The sequence below is a fragment of the Sapajus apella genome, unplaced genomic scaffold (genome assembly GCF_009761245.1).
Source record: "Sapajus apella isolate SASKATOON/1434 unplaced genomic scaffold, GSC_monkey_1.0 scaffold90, whole genome shotgun sequence".
Classification (NCBI taxonomy): Eukaryota; Metazoa; Chordata; class Mammalia; order Primates; family Cebidae; genus Sapajus; species Sapajus apella.
The window spans coordinates 811,548-839,511 of NW_022437030.1; the positions used below are offsets into that span (position 1 = coordinate 811,548).

General features: G+C 38.3%; 1 protein-coding gene across 10 annotated transcripts in view; it reads left to right on the forward strand.

Annotated features, from left to right (window-relative positions):
- PHKB (phosphorylase kinase regulatory subunit beta) overlaps window positions 1-27,964 on the forward strand; it is a 240,712-nt gene that overhangs the window by 172,245 nt on the left and 40,503 nt on the right. For all 10 annotated transcript variants that reach the window (XM_032255593.1, XM_032255595.1, XM_032255596.1 and 7 more), the window contains 9 exons: window positions 10,557-10,612; window positions 11,144-11,237; window positions 15,892-15,975; window positions 16,462-16,566; window positions 17,926-18,008; window positions 18,210-18,300; window positions 26,068-26,129; window positions 26,219-26,381; window positions 27,528-27,609. In XM_032255593.1, the coding sequence (XP_032111484.1) occupies window positions 10,557-10,612; window positions 11,144-11,237; window positions 15,892-15,975; window positions 16,462-16,566; window positions 17,926-18,008; window positions 18,210-18,300; window positions 26,068-26,129; window positions 26,219-26,381; window positions 27,528-27,609 (820 nt within the window). The remainder of the gene's footprint in view (window positions 1-10,556; window positions 10,613-11,143; window positions 11,238-15,891; window positions 15,976-16,461; window positions 16,567-17,925; window positions 18,009-18,209; window positions 18,301-26,067; window positions 26,130-26,218; window positions 26,382-27,527; window positions 27,610-27,964) is intronic.

Consider the following 27,964-nt stretch of genomic DNA (forward strand, 5'->3'; position numbering starts at 1 on the left):
TTCTGCCTCTTCCTGCTCTGTTTTACCCTCATCTTACTCATCTTTCCTGATGTTGATCTTTCCTGTTGTGTTTCTATGAGGTTCTCATAATTTGTTCTTCCCCTTTGTTGTGATTAAAGCTATGAGAACACCATAGGTAAGGGTTTTTCTACCTGGGTTCATGTGGCCATTTTGGCATTGTTCTAGGCAGTACGCAAGACTGTTAGCACTGTCATTTCCTTAAGATAAAAATAAAGAAACACCAGTTGCAACAAGTACTTGGAAAGGTGTGAAAACAGTTTTTACAAGTCAATTCATTGCAACAAAGGATTCAGTATTCGCTTCCACTATAATCACAGTCATTGAAAGAACTGCTGTCAAAAAGCGTTGCCTGATTTATTCATCTGGGTATTTGAAACTATGTGTTTGAGGTCTGGGAATACTTTTTAAAATTCATTTGTTTTCCTTTTAAATAGAAAGCTTATATAATCACTAATCCAATATATAAATACACAGGGCCTAAATGACCATTTTCTCCCAGGCCAAGTCGACTCTTGAGCCAAGTTTAGCTTTTTAACCATGCTTGATGTTGTTAGTCCTCTGATATTTCTACTTAACTTTCCTCTGCTTTCCTATTAATTTTCTACATGTTGCTGCTTTGGCTTGGTTGGAAATGTCGGAACAAATGCCAGTGTGTCTCACTGAGGACGTGGCTGTGTTCAAACTGCCGTAGCCTGTTACTTGGCTCCTACGGGAAAAGTACTGGTGGTGTAGTGTTTCCAGTTGGAATTGAGATGTATAAAGCATCTGCCTGGTTTCTTCAGCTAATGAGGTTTTGCTGAAAAATGAGTGTAATGAAAAAATGCTGGATGTTGGCAGGACCTACTGATGAAGGCTAATGAGCATAAATGAGTGTTCTGTAAGGCCCCCAAAGCAGAGGCATAGAATGTTTCAAATACACTGGCCTTGAGGCAAGACCAGCCTTGGATGAAGTGTGACCCATTTATTTGTTGGCTCCTTTTTCTTTCCTTCTCTCCCTCCTCCCTTGCCTTTCTTTCAATAAAAGACCTATGTAAGCCAGACACAGTAGATTATTTTATGCAATATAGGGCATATTAAAAATAAAACTACTAGACCAGGGCTCAGTACAATTGCAAAAATAAGAAAAGCTTTACATGCCATAGGATTTAATAGAAAAGGCAGTCATTTTTATATTTACTGGTCAAGAACTAAAGAATTATATTCTATCAGAAAGCAGATAAGATCTGTAATCTCAGCACTTTGGGAGGTTGAGGCAGGCAGGTCACCTGAGGTCAGGAGTTCAAGACCTACCTGGCCAACAGGTGAAACCTCATCTCTACTAAAAATACAAAAATTAGCCAGGCATGGTGGCACATGCCTGTAATCCCAGCCACTCAGGAGGCTAAAGCATGAGAATTGCTTAAACCTGGGAGGAAGAGGTTGCAGTGAGCTGAGATTTCACCACTGCACTCTAGCCTGGGTGACAGAGGGGAAACTCTGTCTCCAAAAAAAAAAAAAAAAAAAAAAAAGCAGATAGGAAAATAGCTGTTTTGTAAACAATACTTGGAATTTAGTTTTCTTAAAACCTGATCTTAGGTGGCTGAAGAAGAGACTGTTGGTGGGATTTTGCCGACTCTACTCCCCATGAAATGTAACATGTTCCTGCACCTATGTGATTGTTAGTTTTATGTGTCAACTTGTCTGGACCACAGGCTGCCCAGCTATTTGGTCAAACACTATTCTGAGTGTTTCTGTGACAGTGTTCCTGGATGAAATTAACATTTAAATCAGTAGATGGAGTAAAACTTAATTCCCTCCTTAATGGGAATGGGCCTCTTCCAATCAGCTGAAGTCTGAAAAGAACAAGCCTGACTCTCCACTGAGGAAGAGGACGATTCTGCCTGCAAGACTGCCTTCCAGCTGGGACATGGGCTCTTTTTCTGCCTTTGGAGTTGAACTGAAACATCAGCTCCTCCTGGGTCCCAAGGCTGCCAGTTTTCAGACTGGAATGACACTGTTTGCTCTGCTGGGTTTAGATCTTCAGACCCAGACTGGAACTAACCCATCAGCTCTCCTGGGTCTCAACTTGCCAGCTCACCTGCACATCCTAAGACTTGCCTGCCTCTGTAATTGTGTGACCCGATCCTTATGACAAATCTCTTTCTTCTTCTTCTCCCTCTCCTTCCCCTTCTTTCTCTTTCTCTTTTTCTCTTCCTCTTCCCCTCTCTCTCTCCTGTTTCTCTAGAGATCCCTGCCTCATACAGCAAGCAGCATGCACATAATCTGTGAAATACATACTGTGACATGTGCCATATTGACTTCAGACCTGGACATTCCTGCAGTCAGGTTAAACTCTATCACTGACTAGATGTGTGACCTTTGACAAATTATTTAACTGCTCTCCACCTCAGTTTCTTCATCTTTAAAATGGGAGTTCTTGTGAGAATATACAATAAAGTGCTTGAATAACACATGGCACATAGCAAGCTGCTAAGATGTATTAATTCCTTCACATTTCAAACCAGACTACAAAACAAATGTAAGCAATAACATAATGAGATAACTCTTATCAACAAGCTGTAATGTATTTCCATACATTGTAAATGGACATCTGTGCATCTTTTTGTGCCACCCTCCTAGAAAAGACTCAGACACTTCTCACTGCCCCCTCCCCACACCCAAACCTACTGATCTTTTCTTTTTTTTTTTTTTTTTTTTTTTTTTTGAGACGGAGTTTCGCTCTTGTTACCCAGGCTGGAGTGCAATGGCGCGATCTCGGCTCACCGCAACCTCCGCCTCCTGGGTTCAGGCAATTCTCCTGCCTCAGCCTCCTGAGTAGCTGATCTTTTCTTATAATAGTTCTCTAGTGACCCACATAATCCAGTGGTGGCAATTCCTCTGAATGATTTAGTTTGAGTGCTTACTCTACTCTTACAAGCAAAATTAAAACCTGATGTTTAATGGTGCCACTATGTAACCATAACCAGAGATTTCTGTGCAAAAGGATGACTTGCCTTAATTGATAAATAGGTGAAAAGATGACATTAATACGTATGATACAGCTACAAAATGGAATACCAAGCAGTTAGAATGAAAATGAGGACGTGTTCTATGTATTAATACATGAAAAGAGTTCCGTGATATACAATCATCGACTAGGAAAAGGTGCCAAGAGTAACTTTTGAAAATAAGAATATAGATTCACATTTGCTGTTGTAGGCATGAGGAAACTCTAGAGCAAGGCATAAACAATCATAGCAGTGATTGGTTGTTAGATGGAGGGGAACTGTGGTGATGAGGGCCCCACGTGGGAACAACATGTCACCAAAAACTTTTTCATAATTTTTAAGTGTTTGAACCATATGAATGAATTATCTATTGAAAAAGTTAGAAAAAAAGAACAAGGAGAAGAAACACTATTAGGGCACATTCACATTAAGTTTTCTCTGTGTACCCTTTGAAAGTTGTATTACACTTACAGCCACCAGCTACAGATCTCCTAGCTTTACTACTTTGACCTGATTTGAGTAATTTAAAAACTAGAATCTAGAAAGATAGACATGCAGTGTCTTAATTACTGTAGTTTTAAATTTTGAGCATGATGAGTTGCAATGTTAATATAGTTAGTGACCAGCTTATAGAGAAGTTATGCTGTAAAAGTTCCTCTTCCACTGTACATTTAAAAATGGTTAAGATGTTAAATTTAAGTTATGTGGGTTTTTTTGTCCCAATTAAAAAATGTTAGAAAAATACAATCTGACTTTATAGAAATGAAAATTTTGAATGAGAATATTTCTAACTACAGGTTTTTGGTCCTCAGTTGTATTGTTACTCTGACGTGTACATTCTTTTATAGTGTATATAAATGTGTACATTTTACTGATTATTTTCTTTTTTTTTTTTTTTCTTTTTTGTTTTTTTGAGACAGAGTCTTGTTCTGTTGTGCGGGCTGCTGGAGTGCTGTGGCATGATCTCAGCTCACTGCAGTCTCTGACCCCTGAGTTGAAGCAATTCACCTGCCTCAGCCTCCTGGTAGCTGGGATTACAGGCATGCACCACCACGCCCAGCTAATTTTTGTATTTTTAGTAGAGATGGGGTTTCACCATGTTGGTCAGGCTGTTCTTGATCTCCTGACCTCGTGATCCATCCGCCTCAGCCTCCCGAAGTGCTGGGATTACAGGCGTGAGCTACCGCGCCTGGCCTTGATTATTTTCTTTTGTTAAAAATATCCTTGTTTATATTTGCAAACATTTGTTCTGTATGCTCAAAGGAAGATTTGTGGATTGCTAATAAATGTAACCAGCAATACTAAAAAAAAAAGTTCTTCCTCCAGATTATCAAATGAATGACAATTGCTTTTCTTTTAGTGCAAGGTATTGCCTACATTCTAAGTGAGAAAAGTAAGCATGAGGGGCCCCTGTAGTCTCACAGACCACTCATAGGTGTTCTAAAAGCTAAATAACCTTTCCAAAGACATGGCGTGAGGTGGTCCAGGACTTGTGCCCAGTGTCTCCTACAGGCAGTACCAGCTATTGCTAGTAGGGACAAAAGATATTTGGACTCTGATGTTTGGGGGAGTTTGGGAGGAGGATAGGTTAAGAGAGTGTGTCAGGATCTGGATAGATAAAGAAACAGAGAGCGGTCCAAATGTAGAGGGACAGTTAACAGAATCTTGAGATGGACATGAGTGAACTGTTTTTTAGTGGAGTGCTCTAAAACAGATGGGAGACCAACAGGGAACAGCAGTTAGCCCCTGAGTTGTAAAAGTCCTCAGGAAGTTTGGGCTTTATTTGGGAAACATTAGTTTTGGGGTAGAGAAGTAATATGCTAAATATTGCATAACTGTATCTGTTTGCTTACTCTTCTCCCTTCCTCTTTCTTCATTCATTCAACAAATATTTTTGGACCACCTCCTTTGTGCAAATCATTGATTCAAGAAAGTTAACCTGACCATAAAGTGCAGACAACAGGGGTGGAGGTGGGGTTGACGATGAGGAGTTGAGTTTTAGATCTATTAACTTTGGAAATAGCCAAGAGAAAATGTCCAAAAAACAGTTTAAAATGTGGGAACTAGAACTCAAGAAAAAGTCAAGACTGCAAATATAAACATGGAAGCATCTGCTCATGATGGTGGCTGCGACCTGTCTGGAGCAGCTGCTGCAGGGACACCAACTGCAGCAGGGGAGGCATGGCCAGAGCTGCACACTCCATGGAGCCACAGGGGGCCAGCAGTAGGGAGGAGCCCCATTCCCTACTGAGTTGGCAGGGTAGGAGCCCCACACTCTCAGGTGCAGCTGCAGCTGCCCAGCAGCAGCTGCAGACTCAGGCATCCCTGCGTTTGCGGGGGCCCGGGAAGCCCCTGGCCCCTACAGGCTCAGAAGTGCCTGCTCTCGTTTCCTGGCCTCTCCCTGTTCTCAGCACCTGCTGCAGTATGGAGCAAAGTTGTGACCAAGCCCAGGCACTGTTGCAACCCAGCTGGGTGTGCGCACGCTCAGGGCAACGCTGACATGCCAACCCCCTGCTGCCTCAGCCCCTTCCCAGGTTTGAGTACCGATGAGCATAGAGGCTGAGATCAGCTTGGTGTGGGCCTGCAGGCACCACTTGACACAAACAGCCTGGGCACCTTGGACAGCATGTTGATGATGGCAGGAGGCAAACAGGCTCCTGGGTGGCAGGGGGTGGGTCTCTGGTGAAAGCTTACCTTCAAACCAGGGATAACCTGAAGCCTGGGTGCTGGGCTGCCACCCCTGAATGGAGTCTACAGTCCAGGATGAGAACTTGTGCTTTTTCCAGGCCCACCCATGGCCACCCATGGATCAACCAGCATGAACTTCCTCCCTTCTGAGCCCATACAAACTGCCAGACTCAGCCAGACTTGCACAGACATAGGGACTACCAGCTGCAGGAAAGAGCTACCCACTTTGGGTCTTCATGTCTCCTCGACTCATCAGGATGACCTGACTGCAGAAAGGAGGTACCCGCTGCAGGTCTCCTCTCTGCTGAGAGCTGGATACTCATTGGAACAACCTGCCTGCAAAAAGAAGCTACCCACTTTGAGTCCCCTGAGAGCTATTCTGTCACTCAATAAAGCTCCTCTCTGCCTTGCTCACCCTCCAGTGGTCTATATACCTCATTCTTCCTGGAGGCGGGACAAGAATTTGGGACTTGCCAAATGGCAGGACTGAAAGAGCTGGAACACAAACAGGGCTGAAACATGTAACATGCGCTGCCCTCACCCCACTCACCACATTGTGAGTGACCACAAAGAGAGAAGAGCTGTAGCCCTTCAGAGAGCCCAGACCTAGGGCTCCCTGAGCTATGGCTGTGATACCCTCTTTGGGGCCCTGAAGTTCCTGGGATCTCCAAGCTTCTGCGCATTCCCCTCATCCAGACGCAGGTGCCGGCAGTGGAAGCTGCGTGCAGTTCGTCTGATCCAGCCACAGCCTCGCACAGAGCTGGCACCTGTACCAGTGCCTGCAGCTTCCCGCCCCACCACAGCAGCCACCGTGCCTGGCTGTGTGCAGTGGCCTGACCCTGTGCTTGCTCGCCCACACACCCCTCACCACACCACACCTGGCTCACCATTGGCAGGTATGGGATCCAGGCTGGTAGTGTGAGCTGAGCACAGCCTACTAGGCCAAGTGGGTGGAATGAGCCCCAGGGGTGTGCACAATACTCAGGCAGAAGGCTTCACCAGCCACAGAGATCTCTGACTGTCAAAGCGACACCCCAAGGATCCCATGACACTTAGAGATAATAACTTAAAGCTACCAGAGTGGATGAGACTTGAGAGAGAGAATAAATATGTAACCGTAGACTTGTGTTAGGATTATGTATATCCAAAGACAGGCCAGGATAGATTGTAGAGGGCAGAAGTACAGAGGCAAGAAAGATAAGGACACAGTTATAGTCTTATGCTTGAGAAATGAAAGGAAAAAAATGGGTAGTAGTTAAATGTCTTAGTTTGTTCAGGTTGCTGTAACAAAATACCATAAACTAGGTGGCATATCAACATGAGAAATTTATTTCTTGCAGTTCTAAAAGCTGGGTAATCCAAGACCAAGGTGCTGACAGATTGAGTGTGTGGTGTGGGCCTGCTGTCTTGTTCATAGATGGTGCCTTCTCCCTGTGTCCTCACATGATGGGAAGGGTACAGGGCCGCTTTTATAAGGATACCGATCCTGCTCAGGAGGGTTCCACCCCCATGACCTAATTACCTCCCTAAGTACCCCTCACCATTCCCTAGCCCCTTAGCCCCTGCCAATACCATCACCTTGGGGGTTAAAATTTCAACCTGAATTTCAGGAGGAACACACACATGCAGACCACAGCATTAAAGAAGGTGGTAAGTCACCTGAGGATGTCTTTTAAAAGATGTTCAGAATCATCTGGGGAAGAACTAGCCATATTAAAAAAAATAGGATAATGGATAATCTAAATGTCTTAGAATGGTGGACGCTAATGGGATCTTGGGCAACACTGGCATTATAGCAAATCTACACAAGGAGAGGGAAACAGGTGTCCAAGGACAGGTGTGAAGACAACAGTAAGCAACTGTGCAACTACAGCAAGAATTACCACCCTTTATTGAGTGTTTTTGTGTCAAATACTGTGCTTAGCACTTTATTCTTTCCCTAAATCTTCAGCAGTTCTCTGAGATAGGGACAATTATTATATTACCTGCAGAAATGAAACATTGGAAACCACTTAAATATCCATTGAAATAAACATTTTAAAAATAAAGTAAAAAAAATTAAATAATAATAATAAAGTATGGTATATTCACAGAATGTCATGTCCTGCAGTCACTTAATTTAATGAGGTAGATCTGCCAAAGAAAGATACCAGTAAAATACTTCTATGTGATAATAAGCACATGTGTGAAAACTTATCTGTTATCCATCCCTCCTAGTAGACTCAACTCCTCGGGGAGAGACATTGGGTCATATTCATATTCTAACATGGAGTCTTGTGGATAGTGTCCTCCTGGCCAGATGAATGAGTCAACAAATGCCTGTAAAATGGAGTGTACTAGTACCACACAGGGCTTGAGTATGTGTATATACATATGTGTGTGTATGTGTGTGTGTGTATCTGTAACCTATAAGCAGAAATTATTAAAATATTATTAGGAAAAATGCCATTCAGAAAAGAAGGTATTAATTTCTATTAGTAAATTATCAGAGAGACTTCATGGATTTTAGACAACAATAGTGTTGGTTTGCTGGATGCAGTGGCTCACACCTGTTATCCTAGAACTTTGGGAGGCCAAGGCGGGCAGATGTAGCCTTGGCAACATGGTAAAACCCATCTCTACAAAAAAGCATAAAAATTAGCCAGCCATGGTGGCACATACCATAGTCCCAACTACTTGGGAGGCTGAGGCAGGAGGATAACCTGAGCCCAGGAGGTCTAGGCTATGGCGAGTCATGATCACACCACTACTCTCCAGCCTGGGCAACAGAGTGAAAACCAGTCTGAAATAAATAAATAAATAAATAAACAAACAAACCAATGATGACTTTTTTGAAGAAAATGGTAAAAACAGAACAGATGTCTCCAACTTTGGCAGTGAGAGGAAGAGAGTTTTAGGAGTGGGGCTGCCCATGCTGAATTCTTTCTCTCGGTGGTAAATAGGACAAAGGGTCCCACTTGAGATGGAGTTGAAAATCCAAGCTCATTGTGGTAGATGGTTTATGAACCAGACTATCTGAAATGCTTAGTTTTTTTTTTTTTTTTTTGAGACAGAGCCTCACTCTGTCGCCAGGTGCCAGGCTGGAGTGCAGCGGCACAATCACAACTCACTGCAACTTCCGCCCCTCCGGGTTCTAGCAGTTCTCCTGCCTCAGCCTCCTGAGTAGCTGGGACTACAGGCACACACCACCACACCCAGCTAATTTTTGTGTTTTTAGTAGAGACAGTGTTTCACCATGTTGGCCAGGATGGTCTCGATCTCTTGACCTCATGATCCACCCGCCTCGGCCTCCCAAAGTGCTGGGATTACAGGCTTGAGCCACCACGCCCAGCCTTAGTTTTTAGAATGAAAGAACTCTTCAGCCATCGAATAGTCCCTATGATGTTCAGTATAATTCAACATGTGTAGTGGCCATTTTATATCCGAGTACTCTGTCATACAAGTGGAAACAATATCCTAAACAGGCCTGTGATTTAAAAAGAAGATTCCAGTTTGCCAATTACAATCTATAAACTACCTTATTTATTGTTATTAAAATATCATCTGTATTCTCATATTTTCATTTGCTTTTTATTTAAGAATCCCATAACTGTCCTGAAGATTGTAAATAATGGCGTATTTTAAGATCACTCGTCCTTTTGAAAAAGTAAATACTAGAGATTTCATCCAAGAGAAATAAGGCTTAATTTTTCCATTTGTTGTTAGAAATCTTGATAAGGCTTTGAAAAGTTTTTTCTCATCCTTTTGAGAAACATTTAATTGTAAGGTCTTTATCAAGTAAAAACAGAATTTATAACATTTTAAATGGGTATTTGTTTTTGTTGGATTGTTAAATCACATTTTCTCTTACACATTCATTTAAATCACGTGAAAGTCTGCCTGAAATGGCACTTTCACGATGGTTCTGGGAACCCTCCCTTTGATTGTATGGTATTTACTGCTGATATATGTATGCTGGTGTTTCTTGCCTTCCATCATACATAAATTTCAGTGGCATGTTGAATACCATAGAGAGGAACTGATTAATGATAAATCAAATGTTTTACAGCATATTATTTGGAATGTTGGATTCATTACTATAAAAGAGTTATGTCTCATCAGTATTTTCAGAGCTCCCTAATACTGTAATTCATTGGTGCTTCTTAATGTTCTCTGTTAATTATATGCAGGTTCAAAACTGGGTCCAATTTAACAATGTATAATACATGTTATAGTGAATCTTTATCACACAAAAAATGATTAGCAAATATCTAACACTATCTTTGATTAGAACTATTAAGTCCAACAGCTTGTATTTAATGAACATAATGTTAATTATATAGTCAACTGGGTAGTTCGTGCCCTATTATAGGAATCACATATTAGAATAAAGCTCTTTTGATGTATAAGGTGCCAAAGGAAAATTGGCTAACAAGAAAGGGAATAACCTTATATGTGGTTAAGATGTCAAATGAACAATTTTAACTCACGATCTCTTTTTTTTTTTTTACAAAGAATACACAAATTGGGTTTTTATTTTTAGTTCCTCCTCTTTCCTTTAGAATTAAATGATGGAAAATGACTCTCAGTCCCCAGACTACTCTTGTGCGTCATTCAAAATAGCCCTGACAGGCTAGCCCCTGTGATAGTGATGAGGTTTATGGCTTTCCATTCCTTGGTGTTCCATTACTCTGTCTACACAATCAAATTGATTAGTAGGCAGTAGCGAGCAAGGAAAGAAAGGTGGCCGCTGAGAGCCAGCTGATGTCCATCATTTTAATGAACTGCTTAGAGATGGTTAATATTGTCCTTGATTCTCATTGTAGTTGATGATGACCAGATTTTTTTAAATGTTTCTCCCTCCCTTATTCTGCATTACAGGGCCCACTGGAAAATGATTTGGTAGTTCATGTGGCACTTATAGCAGAAAGCCAAAGGTATGAAATCCAAATGGATGGTAGGTTGTTTTTTGTTTTTTTGTTTTTTTGTGTGTGGGGAGGGGAGGGGAAATGATTGCTTTATGCTTACAATATCGAGTATGGTAGAAGAGATTAACTTCAGAAACTCCTTTACAGGGTTTCAAGGATATCATTAATGCCACTTTAAATGGCCAGCATATCATTCTTTTCATGTTTAAAAATAATTTTGTTTTAGTTGAGGTAAATATTAAAGACTTTGACCCGTGCCATGTTGCCTGGGTTATAGTTTTGAGAAATTCATGCAAACACATGGGGATTACCAAAATCAGTGCTTACTCTCCCTGCCAGCCCCTAATGTTTCCATCTGATGCTTCATGGAGAACCCATAAGAGCCTCTGAAATCTAGTGCACATGGCAAATTGCTAATACTAATAAATTAATAATGTCCTCCAAGTTAACATGTTCCCTTTTATCCTCCTCCTTCACTGATTCCTAAACTGTAAATGTGTTGTCTAAAAACATCTCTCTTTTTTTCCCTATGCTCTTTAGACTTCAAGTTTTTCTGAACACATATGGTATTCAAACTCAAACTCCTCAGCAAGTAGAACCCATTCAGATATGGCCTCAGCAGGAGCTTGTGAAAGTAAGTGATTCTGCCTTTCTTTCCTTGCCTTATAGAGGTACTAGAGCTTTATGGTTGGACTTAGTTTACAGACAAGTTACACAGGTAAAATCTGACTCTGAGATATGACCAGTAATCCTAAAGCTTCTAATGAAATTGAGAAGCCCACTTTAAATGGACACTGTTATTAAAAAAAATTTGCACTCTGTGTGTGTGTCTATGTACATTATGTTTATAGGTCTTATTGATTTCTACTTCTTTATAAACTCTATTGCTAACTTAGGCTGAACAATTAAATCCCAAGTTAGTCTTAATTTTAATAGGTATAAAATTATTCTTACATTTTGATTTGTTTTTTTTTCCTCTTTTATCAAAATGTATTCTTACATTTTGATTTGACTTTTTTTCTCTTTTTATCTTTGATTTTTTTCCTCTTTGATTATCACAAAATATTTAGGTATGAGAAGGTTTGTCAAAAAAAAAAAAAGCCTTCTCATACCTAAATATTTTTGATATTCACTACTTTCTTTTTTTTCTCTTGCCTTACTTGCCAAATATGGTGTCTGAAGTAACTGCTACCCCTTTGGTTTGCTGGATCTCAAAGCAATTATGAAGTAAAAGTAACATCTGTATTTCGTTGATGTAGTTCCATACCTATTTGGGTTGGAATTAAAAGGTAACATTTGAGGCCTTTTGCATGCACTGCTCTGCAGATGGATCCATTATTGCCTATGCTTGTGAATATTCTTGCTCATTAGAGACAGGACATTGTTGACTCCCACCCACTGCTTATTTATAAACTGCCATTTTTATTTAGTATTTGTTAAAACAATATAAGAACAAACTTCAGTGTCTGGTAGAAGTCTTTCTGACAGTGTATCTCAAGTGGACATTATTAAGTTTATTAGGTTAATGTAAATGGTTGTAGTCAAAGTCTTGATGCTATAACAGAAGAATGAAGGCTTAGAGAAGAGAGGTACGTGTTACATGGGAAAATGCAGGACTTCGTTCCTGGGTATCAGGACTGGTTCTTGACGTTAGGCAACACAAACCAGAACCTGGGTGTCAGGCCACCAAGAGCACCAGCTCTTGGAGAGTCCTTCCACCTTCTTTAATAAATTTAACCGCCACTACCCTGCTAAGAGATAAGCTGAAAATACAAGGATCCCTAGAGTAGGTAACAGTTTAAACTCATGCCCAGATGGAAATGATGGTACAAGGCAAGGAGAGAAGGCAACGTGGAAGGAGAGAAAAGGATGCTAAAATCTAAGGCTCTTGGGCTGTGCTGTTAGTATTCAGCGGCAGGCTGTCGCTGCTAATACACTTCTATATTCTCCTGCTGAAAGCTCTGGAGAATGCCAACAAAGCTTATTCTTTGATAAACATACTCTTAAAACAAATTAACCCAAATTTGTTTTTTTAGTGTAATTAATAATTAGCAACTTATTTTAATAGTAGGTGAGTTTATATCCTACCAGACATGCAGTCAAGATTTAAAAGGCTAACATGGTGAGCAAATGACTTGAATGTGGTATTCATTCATTCAGCAGCAAACACATGCTATATGCAGAGCACTATGTAAAACACTCAGATGAAATGACTTTGTCCCTGTTCTCAGTGACCTCTGAGTTTACTGGTTTGACAGGAAAAAAACAGTTAATTACAGTTCACTTAGATAACTGTTATAATAGATGGTCATACAAAGTGCTTGTGGAATCAGAGGCAGTAGAAGGCATTCTGTTATAGAGCAACTAAAGACTTAACACCAGTTCCTGGCTCATTTTATATCTTGTTGTTTTAAAGATGTTGTTGACAAATGACTTACAATTTTGGTGTAGTGTGGCTAAAAAGACAAATTTGTGAGCAAGAGCCAACCTTCCTGTGCATGTGTTGAGATGGAAGATTGTTTTTCGGTTGCAGCTGCAGCCTGTGGTTCCTAATTAGCTACTCTTTGGAATTCATCCTCTAAGATATATTGCCCAGTATTCCAGTCCTTATAAGTCTGCCTTTTAAAACTAAAGGTGTTCCCTCAAATCTTAGCTGATGGACATATTCTTATGCCAGCGATTGTTCCCTTTCTTCTGAGAAGCCACTCCCTCCCTCAGCCCACTGAAGAGGATGTGAGGGCAGACAGCTGAGGGCAGGGCTTTTATGCAGCATGTGGATAATATTCATGATGTGAAGACTATATAGTGTGATTTGCTTCGTGGGGTTCCGAATACAGAATTCTGCTCTACGGTACAGACCTAGTAGGAAGTACTTCTGTATTTCTGGATAGTTTGGTCACTACTGTGTCTTTCGGTGCATTAAATGGTATGAATGTGCACAACATGGAGACAGTGTTATATTCACCCTGGAATGTGGGGAGCCATAAATAAATTGTTACAGATCCTTGTACTGTAATAAAGAGTAATATTTAAAGGAAACCCACCTAGATCAACACATTTTACTGTTTGTTTATTTCTGAAAATTTGAAACTATTAATATGTAAGGGAAAGGGGGCCGCGTCTAGTGTTATGTGCTATGGTTTCAGTGCAGCTATGCAACATAATGCTTATAAGGCACTGTTTCTGGCCAGTTGACTTTGTCTAAAACCACTGCTATTCCAGAATCAATATTCACAGCACATGTGGTTCAGGAGAACATTCAGTTGCTCCCTCATTCATCTATCAAGTATTTCCGAAGCAGCAGCTACATGCTAGGCACAGTGCCAACTTGGGCTGCTGTTGTACAGGAATGTACAATTCGAAAGGAGAAAGAGATATAGAACCAACTCTCACATAGCTGTGTGTACAATGGCAGTGAACAGAGAGTTCTGGCAACACCACTAATTTTGTATACAATGAAGTTGTTATTTGAAATCTGTATCACAATCTGTAGATTGTATAGAGATAGTTGGTTTGATTATCCATTTAGGAATATATAGGTTAGATTTATTTCTCTCATTAAATGTAAAAATAAACTGCAGACAGATCAAAAATTAAAACTTTTAAAATTATTTAAATATAAAAGCACTAGAAGAAAAAAAAAGGAAAATATTTTTTAGCTGTTGGGAAGTCCATTTTTAGAATGATACCAGTGCCAAAAAGCCATTGAGGAAATGACTGACAAATACTGTATAACTAAATATAGCAAACAGCCTGGCATATCAAAGGTGCTTGTGAAATTTCCTAGTAGAAAAATGTTTATATTGAAATACTACATGTCGAAATGAGATTCCACCTACTGTGCAGTCATTCTTACATTTCTTAACACTGAAGAGGAGCAAGCTGGGCAAAATATTTGATTTAAGAGGCAATATTCTTAATAAACCAGGATTTATTAAAATAAAAAAGAATGCTAAATTCCACATAGAAAAGGAAACAAATGAAAAAAATTATATAACATACAAATAGTCATTAACTATATCGGAAAATGCTGAACCAAAAAATATTTGAATACAGTAGTTTAAAACGAAGTATTATTTTGACCCAAGAAGATGGCAAGGCCTGTTCACAGTTAATACCAATGTAACTTGGTACATTATTTCTAGAGGGTGACCAGCCTCACATTATATTTCAAAGAGGCTGTATCCTCTTTGGTCCAGCAAGTCTAGGAAATTATCATGCAGATATAATAACACACTGTTCAAAGATGTTTATTGAATTATTTTTAAAATAACAAAAAATTGGGAGCTACCTTTAACAGGAGATACGAGTTAAAAAGGGTAAAGGGGCTTATTGATTAGATTAAGTGCTCAGCTCTGACATTAACTCCTAATTCGTTCTAAGACTGTTTTTAACCTTGTAGAAATTCTAGAAGTTTCTGCTCCACTCTGGCATCCTTCCCTGTTTTCTAATACCTCTGCAGACTTTTCCCCCTCAGTTTTAATATATCTTCAATTATTTCAACATTGAAATATACAGAAAAATGCATAGACTCATTTTAACATCTTGAATACCACAATATTAAGTTTAAAAAATGGGACACAGAATATATTATATGAACCCATTTCTATAAATATAGACACATATTGACATGTGTATAATATGAGCATATATTTATCAATATACTTTAAGAGTCTTTAACCCTATCTATACTCTTGGTGCCTCTTAGGGATCCACAATAAACTACCCCTTTCAGCATACACCAGAGAAATAGTTGTTGCAAAAGGGATTGTGGAAATAAACAGGAACATTCACTTTGAGTATATGGTTTTAATTTTTCATAAAATTTATATAATCAGAAAAAATCAATGAAGACATTTTCATTTAGGTGGGAAATATTTGAAGGTGGAAATTTAGTAGGAGATTATGGCCCTAGTTTTTAAAATGTTAAACAACTAGTTTTTTTAATGATACAGGAAGCATTAACCTCTTTGTGTTCTTTTGTGAGTCGGAGCCATGCAAGTTGAACATTTATAATAGTGTAAGAACAATATCAAATTTAAGAATGTTGCTAAGTAGATCTGCGAAACTTTTGCTCTCAAATCTCTCAGTTGTCCAAAATCTAGGTTGACATCTTTGGCTAGCTTGTCTAACTACAAGTTTTTGGATTAGGGTTCCCTAGCTTCTTTTTCTCTGGAAAGATTAGAAACCAACAGGGTAATACTCAGGGGAAGAAAGTGACATGGACTCTTACCTGACTCTAATTTACAAACTTATCTGACTTTAATTTATAAACTTGTGTCTTACAGGCTTATTTGTACCTGGGTATCAATGAAAAGTTAGGACTCTCCGGAAGGCCAGATAGGCCCATTGGCTGCCTCGGTACATCAAAGGTGCTCATGAAATGTCCTCAAAAAGAAGCTTTGGGATTCTAATACCACATGCTGAAATGGTGTTTGACCTGCTATGCATCCTTTTTCATTTTCATTATGTACTCACACTACTTATCTGAAGTATTATTTTCTGCAAGTAAATCTTATTTTGCATCATATCATGGAAATCTTATAGAAATAAAAAAGCACTTCACTGCCAAATATATTATTTCTAAGCTTTGTAAACTACCTGATTATAACAATATTTACTCAAACACGGACTTTTTTATCATATTAGAGGTAGACTACTTTAAGTTTATTAGTATACTGCTTCAATCAAGATACTTTAAAATTTTTAATTATTACGTGAATTTCATGAGCTATTAATTTATGTGCTTATTCAGAATTAATCTTATCAGGTTTGATTTCTATTGGGACTTACAGTATTGCATCTTTGCCTTTGGTATGTTTTTTAGTTAATTTGTTTTAAAACTTTTTCCCTTACAGATTTATCGCATTCTAGGAAAGACTGTGGTTTGTTACCCGATTATCTTCGACCTAAGTGATTTCTACATGTCTCAAGATGTTTTGCTGTTGATAGATGACATAAAGGTAGCTTCAGAACACCTTTCTTAAAAAATGGAATGACTTTGTCTCCACTGATTTTATCACATGTTACTATATTGAATACTCCTCAGTATCTGTGACACCCTTAGGTTAACACAGTGTAAGGTATGACAGCATAACCAGCTGCATAGTTTTGGGGAAGTGTAAATTACTTGCAGCATTGGCATAATATAGATGACCTCTGTCTTATATACAGTTGCATGACTGCTCATTGTGCCTTTCTACAAATAAAATGAAAAGATACAATTCAGAAAAACAGGGGGACCTATCTTGAAAAATATGTTCATGTGACAGTTTATCTCTTTTTGAACAGGTGAATTAGCAAAATAATTTTATTTATGAAAAATATCCAGTAGAACCTCAACTAACTTGTAACTCCATGAGTTAAAATTGCCACTCCCTTTTCTACTTGCAGAGCAGAGAAGGTTAGAATCATGATTCAGAGCATGAAACTTGGAGCCAGACTGTCTTTGTTAAAATCTTGGCTCTGCCACTTGCCAGCTATGTGTTCTTGGGCAAGTTACTTAACTGCTCTGTGACTCTGTTTTTCCATCTGTAAAACTGAATAATAATTAAGGGCTGTTTTGAGGATTAAATGAGTTAATATATGTAAAGTACTAAGAATAGTTCCTGGCATATGGCATATTATATAAGTCTTTGATATGATGATGATAATGATGATGATGATGATGATATGTAAGTATTTGAGATGATTGACTGATTGACAGATAGGTAGATAGATATTTGGTCAAATAAAGAACTCCTACATTGCTAAGGGTCTGTATGGATTCAGTCCAGTCTCCTCTACTTGCTATAATGTAAATCCCCAGTAATATGAAGTGAGTTAATCTTCTGGATGGCTGGCATGATTGTTCTCCCTGAGGCCATTCTTGAACTGTATTTTTTAGGCTTTAAAAAGAAAGGAGGCCAGGTGCATTGGCTCATACCTGTGATCCCAGCACTTTGGGACGCTGATGCAGGTGGATCATTTGAGCCCAGGAGTTCTAGACCAGCCTTGGCAGTCTTTAAATAAACAAACAAATAAATAGATTAAATTTTTTTAAAAAAAAAGAGGGAAAAAACTCATTAAAACCAATGTAGTGTGGTTACTTTTAAGAACAAAGTTTGAAATCATTGAACTCAAAGTGGTGTTCAGCATAACTTGCATGTACCCAGAGAACCTGCTAGAGCACTTCTACCCCTAAGTAGTCTAAATTATTCAGGGTTGGATTGTGAACTGTCTTGCTACATGTGAATTTTGTTGGCTCTTTGGCACTCATGGTTAAGCATCCTGTTCATCTTAGATACTGTGCCATTACATACTACCTCATTTTGTTTTGACAGAATGCACTGCAGTTCATTAAACAATATTGGAAAATGCATGGACGTCCACTTTTCCTTGTTCTCATCCGAGAAGACAATATAAGGTAGGTTGATAAAAGCAGTAAGGTATCTGTGTCTCACTGCCATGAATACAGTGAGCCCTCTGGAAGAAAGGCATCCTTGGATTTTTTTGTGTGCTTCTTATGTGGTAGAATACTTTCTATATGTAAGAGACACTTAGTATTAGATTATTAATTTATCATTCTTTTGTTAATCTGTACATTTTATTTATTTATATTTTTTAGAGGTAGCCGATTCAACCCCATATTAGATATGCTGGCAGCCCTTAAAAAAGGAATAATTGGAGGAGTCAAAGTTCATGTTGATCGTCTACAGGTAGCCTTGATTTTCAGTATGCTTCTATTTTCTGGACATTTAATCTACAATACAGCTATATTCCTTAATATATGTTCTATTTAAGGTTTTTTTCTTAAGATTTTATTCTCTACCTATCTTCCTATTCCTATTGTTACTTTTCCAGTTTATCTGATCCCACCAAGTCAGATGCTTGAACACTTGCAGCAATTTTCTGTGCAGAATTTTAGATTTCAGTAGCTCATCTCTAAAAGCTAGGTCCATAGTGGTGAAGTGACCTGCCTTATAACCTTGGGCTTTTAGGGGCAAGTTGTCTGACTGTTGGTCCAGTGCTCTTTTCTCTGCTCTACAGTAACATCCAACCTGGGAATAACGCTTGTTCCATTCAGAACTTCACAGCATTATCTTCACAGCTCCCAAATTACAGAAATACTCTTTGGTTCACTGCTGGTCCTAACAGCTTCTCTATCGCCAGTTCTCTTCTACTAAACACCTTTGTGCTTCAGCCAATACAAATTAATTCCTGTGTTTTGAATTTTGTGGGATCTGTCCCTCTGCTTATACCATTTTCTCTGCCTGGAGTATCCTTCCTTCTTTCCAGGTCACTGGGCTTTGAGGTCTCATCAGAATTTAAGGGCAGCTCTGCAAAATCATCCGGACCACAAATACACTTCTGTTCTTCACCATGCTCGAGACCTTTAACTTAAACTACTAAGATAGCTTTCTATTAAAGAGACTTCTATACTTTATACCTATAAAATAATTACGGTTATTCCATGGGGTCTTTCACACAGTTGGTGCTCAATATTGAATAAGAAAGAGGAAAGTCTATAAAGAAAGACAGGTGGCGTTATAAGGCATGTTTACATACCCATTCACTGGTGATTGTATTTTGCATACTTGGTTGATTTTTACCTAAGCATTTATCTTTTTTTCTTTATTTTCTGTTGCTTTGTCTTTCTGTAATGCCTCCTGGGGCAATTTCTTTGATTTTTATATTGCAATTCTTCTATTGAGTTTTGCGTGTTGGCTATCTTGTTTTAAATTTTCATTTTTCTTAGTATCCTGTCCTATGGATGTTTCATGGATGTCACATTTTGTCTTACTTTTCTAAGGCTATAAACTAGAGATTATGGGTTTTTTTGTTTTTATTTGTTGTTTGTTTTAATTTTCCTTTGCTCTGCATTATCTCTTTCGGGTTTTTTCCCCTCAGTCTTTCATGTTGGAGGCATTTGTCAGATGTTTGGTATTCTTTTCTTTTTTTTATTTTTTATTTTTTTAGATGTTTGGTATTCTTTAGCTATTTATTCATTTTGAAGAGTGAAGGAGTAAAAAGTTTATAGGAAACTCTGTGCATGGGTACACAAGATTCTTTTTTTTTTCTTACTATTTCAAGTTTTGTTTTTAATTCAAGGGGCTACATATATTTAGGTAAATTGCATGATGCTGAGGTTTGGGGTGTGAATGGTCCCATCATCCAGGTTCTAAACATAGTCCCCAATAGTTTTTCAATTCTTGCCTCCTTCCTTCCTCCCTCCCACTTCTAGTAGTCTTTTTATTTTATTATTGTTTTGTATTTTTTTTTTTGATACGTACCCGGTAATGGGATTGCTGGGTTGAATGGTAGTTCTGTTTTAAATTCTCTGAGAAATCTCCAAACTGTTTTCCTCAGTGGCTAAACTAATTTACATTCCCATCAACGGTGTATAAGCATTCCTTTTTCTCTACAGACTCACCAGCATCTATTGTTTTTTGACTTTTTAATACTAGTCATTCTGATTGGTGTGAGATGGTATCTCGTTGTAGGTTGGTTTTTTTGTTTGTTTGTTTGAGAGACGGGGTCTCACTCTGTCCTCTAAGGCTGGACTGCAGTAGAGTGCACAGCTCACTTCTCCCTCAACCATCTAGGCTCAAGGGATCCTCCCACCTCACCTTCCCAAGTAGCTGAGACTACAGGTACATGCCATCATGCCCAACTAATTTTTTATTTTTTTGTAGAGATGGGGTCTTGCCATGTTGCCCAGACTGGTCTCAAACTGCTGGGTTCAAGTGATCCTCCTGCCTCTGCCTCCCGATGTGCTAGGATTACAGGCATAAGCCACTGTGCCCAACTTCATTGTGGCTTTGATTTCCATTTCTCTGATGTTAATGATACTGAGCTCTTTTTTTTAAGTCTGTTGGCTGGGTAGGAGAAAGATTCTTGATGAATTCACTTAAGGTGATCTGATGGCAAAAGCTCCTTTTTATTGTACAAAGCCTCAGATGCTAATATCTGGAATTCTTTTCTCTAAGGCTTTTCAGTCTACCCCGAAAGTAAATATCTAACCTCATGGCCAAAGGACATACACTTTGTTTCCCTGTCCTGAGAGCAGAGTAGAGGAAGGGAACGAGGGATCCCACTGTGAAGTATGCAGCCTCTAACCAAATCCACCGTTTAATCCTTGTAGCTGCTGCTCTCTACTGTGCCTTATACTCTTGAGTACAGTGTTTTTCACCGGAGAAAAAGCCTTTGGTTTCTCAAAAATCAGAGAGCTGGAAGCAGATAATAAATTCTTAAGTGTTTAGTGAATGGAAACGAACTTTTGGACTCAGTCTTCCGATGTGGAGTGTCTGTGAATCCCATCAGTGTCTGAGTCTCAGGGTCCTGAGGCTCTTTCCTGTTCTCTTTGTCCTAACAGATTTATACCTTAGTAGGTTTATACCTTAAACATTTTTTTTCCACTATCATTTTAGAGATTTTAGGAAAAACAGGAGGTAAAGATATGTCTTGGTCATATTAACCAGAAATCTACTTTTGATTTCATATTTAAATGTCCCTCCCATTCCAGGATCTACTTAGGCATTTTTTTGTTCCTTTTAAGAAATATGTGGACCTACATGAAAAAAAAAGACCTAGATAATTTTGATGAGAAATATAAGATTTGAATAAATAATTGGCTATACCATATTCTTGGATGAAAAGACTATTAAAAATGTGAGTACCTCCTAAATTAGTATACTGGTTTATTATAATCATGGTCATTTTAAGTGGAGTAGAGGTTTTGGCAATTTCATATGGCTAAGGGACAAAAATTAGAGTTCAGGGCCCACTAGGGAAGAGGAATTTTGATAAATACTCCAGACTTTCAAATGACCCTCTTGAAAGACTATACCTTTGAATAAAAGGGAATCAGAAATAGTTCACTTCTCACAAAGAGTGGTAGATAACATTATCCAGAACCTCAGAGTATTTCCACAAATATGTACCATGTCTGTCTATCATTCAAAACTTATCATCAGGCTTGCTAGGAGTGATCCAACAACAGAGAGCCAGGAGGAAACACAGACAATAGAAGTAGACCTACATTGCTTTAGCTATGAGAGTTATCAGACATAGACTTTTGAATAAATCAATATGCTTAAGAAATTAGAGCCGGTGCACGGCTTCCCATTCCTAGTTCACTCCTTTTTATACTCAAGCACCTGAACTTTCATCACTTTCTTTTCAGCAGCAGAGTTTAATGTCTGCTTCATTACCTATCTCATTTTCCCATTTTTAGTTGTTTCAGAAATTATAGGACAAAGAGGTCAGTAGTTTTGTCATGATTCAAAGAGTTTTATATTTTTAAAAAATGTGAATGGAAGTTCACCATTTGTGTTTTTACTTTTTCCTTCTTTTATTTAAATTAAAAACATTTTATCGAAAGCAAAATGTTAAGTATATAAGTTTTCTTAGACTTGCAGTCATTAGTAACCCAAAATGTCAACAGTATTTTTGAAGATCTTCTGAATTTAAATATGTACTTTGTCATCTCTTTAAAAATTGTGGTAAAACATACATAACATAAAATTTGCCATCTTAATCATTTTTAAGTGTCCAGTTTAGTAGTGTTAAGTACATTCATTGTTAGGCAATCTCTAGAACTCTTTTCATCTTGCAAAACTCAAACTCGATACTCATAAACAACAGTTCTTCACTCCCCCCACACTCCAGCCTTCATTTTTTTAATTAATGTAATAAATGAAAATGGCGTCTACATGCTCCTCTCGGGTTTTATTTTAGATCCTTTCAAATTTCCTTGTTCCCTGATCCACAGTTTCTCTCATTACTAGGATCCCAGCATCCTCTCCTAGCCCCATTACCCATCTCTCTATGCAGTTTGTTCCTAGCCGTGCTTTCCATTCCCCAAATATACCGAGCTTCCAAATCTCTGAATGTAATTGGAGTTTTTTCCTTTCATGCTATTGTGGTATTTTGGAGTTGACTTTTTCTTTTTTTCTTTCTACGTCATACTTTAATTTTACAGCTCAGGTGAATGTTTCCTCCTTAGTGAAACCTCCAGGACTGGAATTAATTTCTCCTTTCATTGTGCCTCTATGACATTTTGCTTGAATGTTTGCTGTAGCTCTTCTTTAATTTTATGTGTAGCTAGTTTCTTCTGCCTGCTTCGCTCTGTGGTTTGTAATCTTTTTCAGCCTAAGTTTCACTCATTTCTGCATCCCCAGAGTACTCCTTCTCACTACTCTTCTCTGTGGGAAATATTTAAATATTGGCTTATTGATTCAACAAATGTTTATTGTATTCCAACTGTAAGCTCTGGGGACATAGTGGTAAATATGATATACAAGGTTTCTGACCACATGGGACTTAAATTCTAGTGGGGAAAGCCCAACAGAAAACACAGGTAGGTTGGGAGAGTAATGGGAAGGAATGTAATCTTAGGTAGGATGGTCTGTTGGAATATAATTGAGTGTTTTAAATATTATATTGCATTTGACACATATAATATTGTTATTTAATTACCATCAGAAATAGAATGCTAATTCCTAGAAAATTTATTGTTAAGTATGCCTTTTTCCAATATTAATATATGAGCTTCTCCAACCAACTGAATTTTTTAAAATCAAAGCCCTAGAGATTAGTAATGGAATTTAGCATTTGCCTATTAACTCAGAGTAAACATTTATTTTATGGGCTGAATTAGAATATATGGGTATGTAGGCTAATAAAACGGAAATTGTTAAGTACATTTTTTTTTCTGTTTTTAGCATTAGCTATCAGCTTTAAGAATTAAGTAATTCTTGACTCTATTTCTCTCATACCCTGTGTTATAATTTATTATTAAATCCTGTTGTCTCTATCCTCAGATTGTATCCAGAATGTAACCACTTCCCTTCACCTTCCATGCTACCATCATGGTCCAGGCTCCCATTATCTCTCACCTAGGTTTTTACAGTCATCTCCTAAATTCCAGCTAGACATAAGGCAGCTATTTATGTTCTACCTGGTCATAGTCAGATTATGTCAAATACCGTAAGCCTCCAGTGACTTCCTCTCTCACACGAAGTAGAAACCAAAGTTCTTCAAATGGTCTATGTGCTCTCCATGGTCTGGACCTACATCTCTGATTTCATCTCCTACCAGCTGCCCCTTATTTCAACCACACTTTCCTCCTTACTGCTCTCAAAGACATTAAGTATGCTCCCGCCTCAGGACCTTTGCACTTGCCACTCCTCAGCCCTGTACACTCTTCCCTCAGCTCTGTATCATTGACTATAGCCCTTTCTTCAGTTTCTGATTACCCTTTACTCCAATCACCTATGTGAAATGGCTAACAACCCTCATCCTACTCCCCTGCCCTGGTGCTTCCTATCCCCTACCTTTCTTATTTCTACTTTGCACTTAAAGCCACCTGACATAATAAATACATATATGTAGTATATATTTTAATAATTATTATACACACAGAGTCATATGCCACATAACGATGTTTTAATCAATGATGGACCACATATACAATGGAGGTCTCATAAGATTTCAATACTGTATTTTTACTGTACCTTTGCTATGTTTAGATACACAAATACTTACCATCATGTTACAGTTGCCTACAGTATTCAGTACATGTTTGTACATGTTTGTAGCCTAAGACCAATAGGTCATGCCATATAGCTTAGTGCTTAGTAGGCTATACCACCTAGATTTGTGTAAGTATGCTCTATAGAGGTTCACACAACGAGATTGCCTAACAATACATTTCTTAGAATGTATCTCGGTAATTAAGTGATACATGACTCTGTGTGTGCATGTGTGTGTGTGTGTGCGTGTGTATGTGTGTGTGTGTGTGTGTGTGTGTGCTTTTTTATTGTCTATCACCTACACATATCTGTAAGATCAGTTTCAAAAAGGCAAGAATGTTATGTATTTTGTTCATGCTGTATCCTCAGTACCTAACATAGTACCTAGTAGGGCTTCAGTAAATATTTGTCTAATAAATTATTTAACTAAAGAGCAAAACATATACATGCTAGCCTACATATGAGGAAATGCCACTCAGAGCACCTCTATTGTGCTTGGCAGTCCCCTCTGCCTAGGCACAGACCCTGCTCTTAGGGAACCTACTGTTCAAGAGTGACCTGACTATAGCCAGGCTAGTAAAAATGTACAGATCAACTCCATATTCAGCCTTCCTCACTCAGACTCAAGGAAGCTTTATTATGATTGCTATTAATATGTCCATCCTACCATCTGTAAATGGGCATTTGTTGATCTACTTTGTTTATGAGTTTCCACTAAGAAGAAGGCACTACTACTCTGACTAGTTAGCCAACAAAAGCAACTATGTTTTTCTTGTCCTGTTTCTTCACATTTGAGATGAACAGTGAGAACACAGAGGAAATAATATGTTATAAATATTGCATAAGTATGTAATATATATTGCCTTATTTTTAAGTAATAATTTATAGCTTGCTTTTTATAAGTACATTTCTCAATTTTCTCTGACAATTCATCAGATAATTAGAACTGACACATAATGCTAAAAATCATTGTAGGTTTATCATTCATTTATGCTGTTCATACTGTTCACCGTGAACAGTGTTTTAAGTTCAGATTCATTTAGTTTGTTCAACCTATAATCAGAAACTAATGCAAAATTAAAAAGCCAAATAAATATGGGTAGCCATATACCAGAATGCAGAGAAGCACTGGCCTGGATAACCAGTACCTTCACGTTCCTGAAAAAAATGAAGACTTGGTGGTATCCTGTCATTGGACGACCCAAAAATACATCACAGTAGCAGAATCCAAAGCCCAGTTTCACATCTTTTCCCAAAGCAATTGTAGTATTTTATGTTTTTCCTAATTTAGAAATTTTACTTTTTGACATTTTAATGGGTACTGAATTATTTTAATTCCAGCTTAAAAATAAATGCCTGCAATTCTAAGAACAGAGAGTTCATCTCATGTTGACCTATTTATGATGACTCATAAACTTGTAACTTGATGTGTATATTCTACTTTAGGGGGTTTTTTTGTGTGTGTGGAAACTTGAGTGATTTTAGAATGCTCATTTAAGAAATTACTTCAGGCCGGGCGCGGTGGCTCACGCCTGTAATCCCAGCACTTTGGGAGGCCGAGGTGGGTGGATCACGAGGTCAAGAGATCAAGACCATCCTGGTCAACATGGTGAAACCCCGTCTCTACTAAAACTACAAAAAATTAGCTGGGCATGGTGGCGCCTGCCTGTAATCCCAGCTACTCAGGAGGCTGAGGCAGGAGAATTGCCTGAACCCAGGAGGTGGAGGTTGCGATGAGCCGAGATCATGCCGTTGCACTCCAGCCTGGGTAACGAGAGCAAAACTCTGTCTAAAAAAAAAAAAGAAAGAAAGAAATTACTTCAGAACTGTATGTATTTTTAAGCAGTTTTTTTGAAGTATTACTTAATGACAGAAAGGTATGTGCACAGGCCATAAGAGTATGGCTTGATGTATCTAAGAGTTTCTAATCCTTTTTTGATCACATTTCAGACACTAATATCTGGAGCTGTAGTAGAACAACTTGATTTCCTACGAATCAGTGACACGGAAGAGTAAGTCCCTTTGGGCTATTTCATTTTTGGGTTTCTTGAAAGTACACTAGAAAAGCAAAAAATCTGAAACATTTTCTTTTAATTTCTAGGCTTCCAGAATTTAAGAGTTTTGAGGAACTAGAACCTCCCAAACATTCAAAAGTCAAACGTCAAAGCAGCACCCCTAGTGCTCCTGAACTGGAACAGCAGCTGGATGTCAACATAAGTGAATGGAAAGACAAACCTACTTACGAAATTCTTCAAAAACTGAATGTGAGACAGATGCAGTTCCCACATGGGCCTAAGTGAAGTTGTTGGAGCAGAAGCTCCCAGAGTCAGACCATATGTCTTTTTGTCCTCTCAGTGAAGGTAGCAGTTAATCTGGAGGTGGATGACTTGTCTACACCAGGGCAATACTGAGAAGTTGTTCTCTTGGTCTGACATATGCATAGATATCTTTAAAAATGCTTAAGAAGTGTAGATGCATACATTTGTCTTGGATATAGAAGTATAATATGAGCCATTAAAGAAGTTAAGTCAGTGATAGTTACCTTTGGGCTCTCCAGATTTCTCTTTCAATGCCCTCTTCCTCCCTCTCTGCCCCTGTCTTGTCTCCTGCCCCAGTGTTTAGGTCTGATGCTTGCTTTAGGTCTGTGCTGTTACTGAGTAAAGCAATCCTTTCACTGCATTCATACAGATATTTTAGAAAATGAATATTTATCTTTCCTAAGTTACTTATGTTTCAGAAGAGTAAGGGTGGGATAGGGTGTAGTACTGATTCAAGGAAACAAAATTCTCCCAGTAGAGCTATAAACACTGTGATATTTTGTTTGGGCCATACAAATTTGAGCGTGTAGACCAAATATATATCCTTCCAGATATGATAAATTCTTGTTGATTTGTATAGTATAGATCCAAATAAACATGAATAAGATATAATATGGCATAAAGCACATAGCACAGTGCCCTAACATGTAATAAACACTCTAAATAAGTCCCCTCTGTCATCCATCTTTTCATAACAGTTTGGTAGCAACATGGACTCCCATTTACTAAGAAAAAGAATCAAGAAGGGAGTGGTTAAATGGCCTAGCTAAGTCTCTCAGAGAGTGGCAAAATCAATATTAATGCTTGTAGATAAAATATTTTCTGTTCATTACTTATCTTGTTTTCTGGCAAATTTGCTTATTAAATCCTACCATGCTAGGAAGCCAGCTTGTTACTTGTCTACCCTCTATCTCTAAGACATCTAAGATAAATATGAATCATTGTATAATATCATCTTGTGCTTGATATCATATCAATGACATTTTATCTTTCCTCAGTTCCATAGTAAAGTATTTCTTCTCTGCATCATGTAGTTTTGTGATTAGTTACCCCCTGTGGTATCTAGTTCCTCACTGTGATTTATATTTTCAGGACTGCAGTTGTCTGGCTAGCCAAGCCATCCTGCTGGGTATACTGCTCAAAAGAGAAGGCCCCAACTTCATCACAAAGGAAGGTAAGAGTGCATGTCTAGGAGAACATTTTAAATAACAGGACTTCTCTAGCCTTGAACATATATCAAATATGCATAAAATACCCACTAAAATGTTACAAGTTATTTCCCTCTTCATTAAACATTTTTTTTTCACTTTTGAATGGAAAATGTTCATTCATACCCCCTAGAGTAGAGGAGACTGATGTATGAACCCCTAAATGGCTTTCACACAGTGATGCTTGATTGTTTCTCTGATTGTCTGCACAGTGTTAGAGCTTGGATTCTGCCTGTGACTGTTAACCTCTGATGAATTCCATGGTTGTTTATTGACAGTTTCTGTTTCCCATTTTATCTTCTCTAATTTTTCAAGAATAAC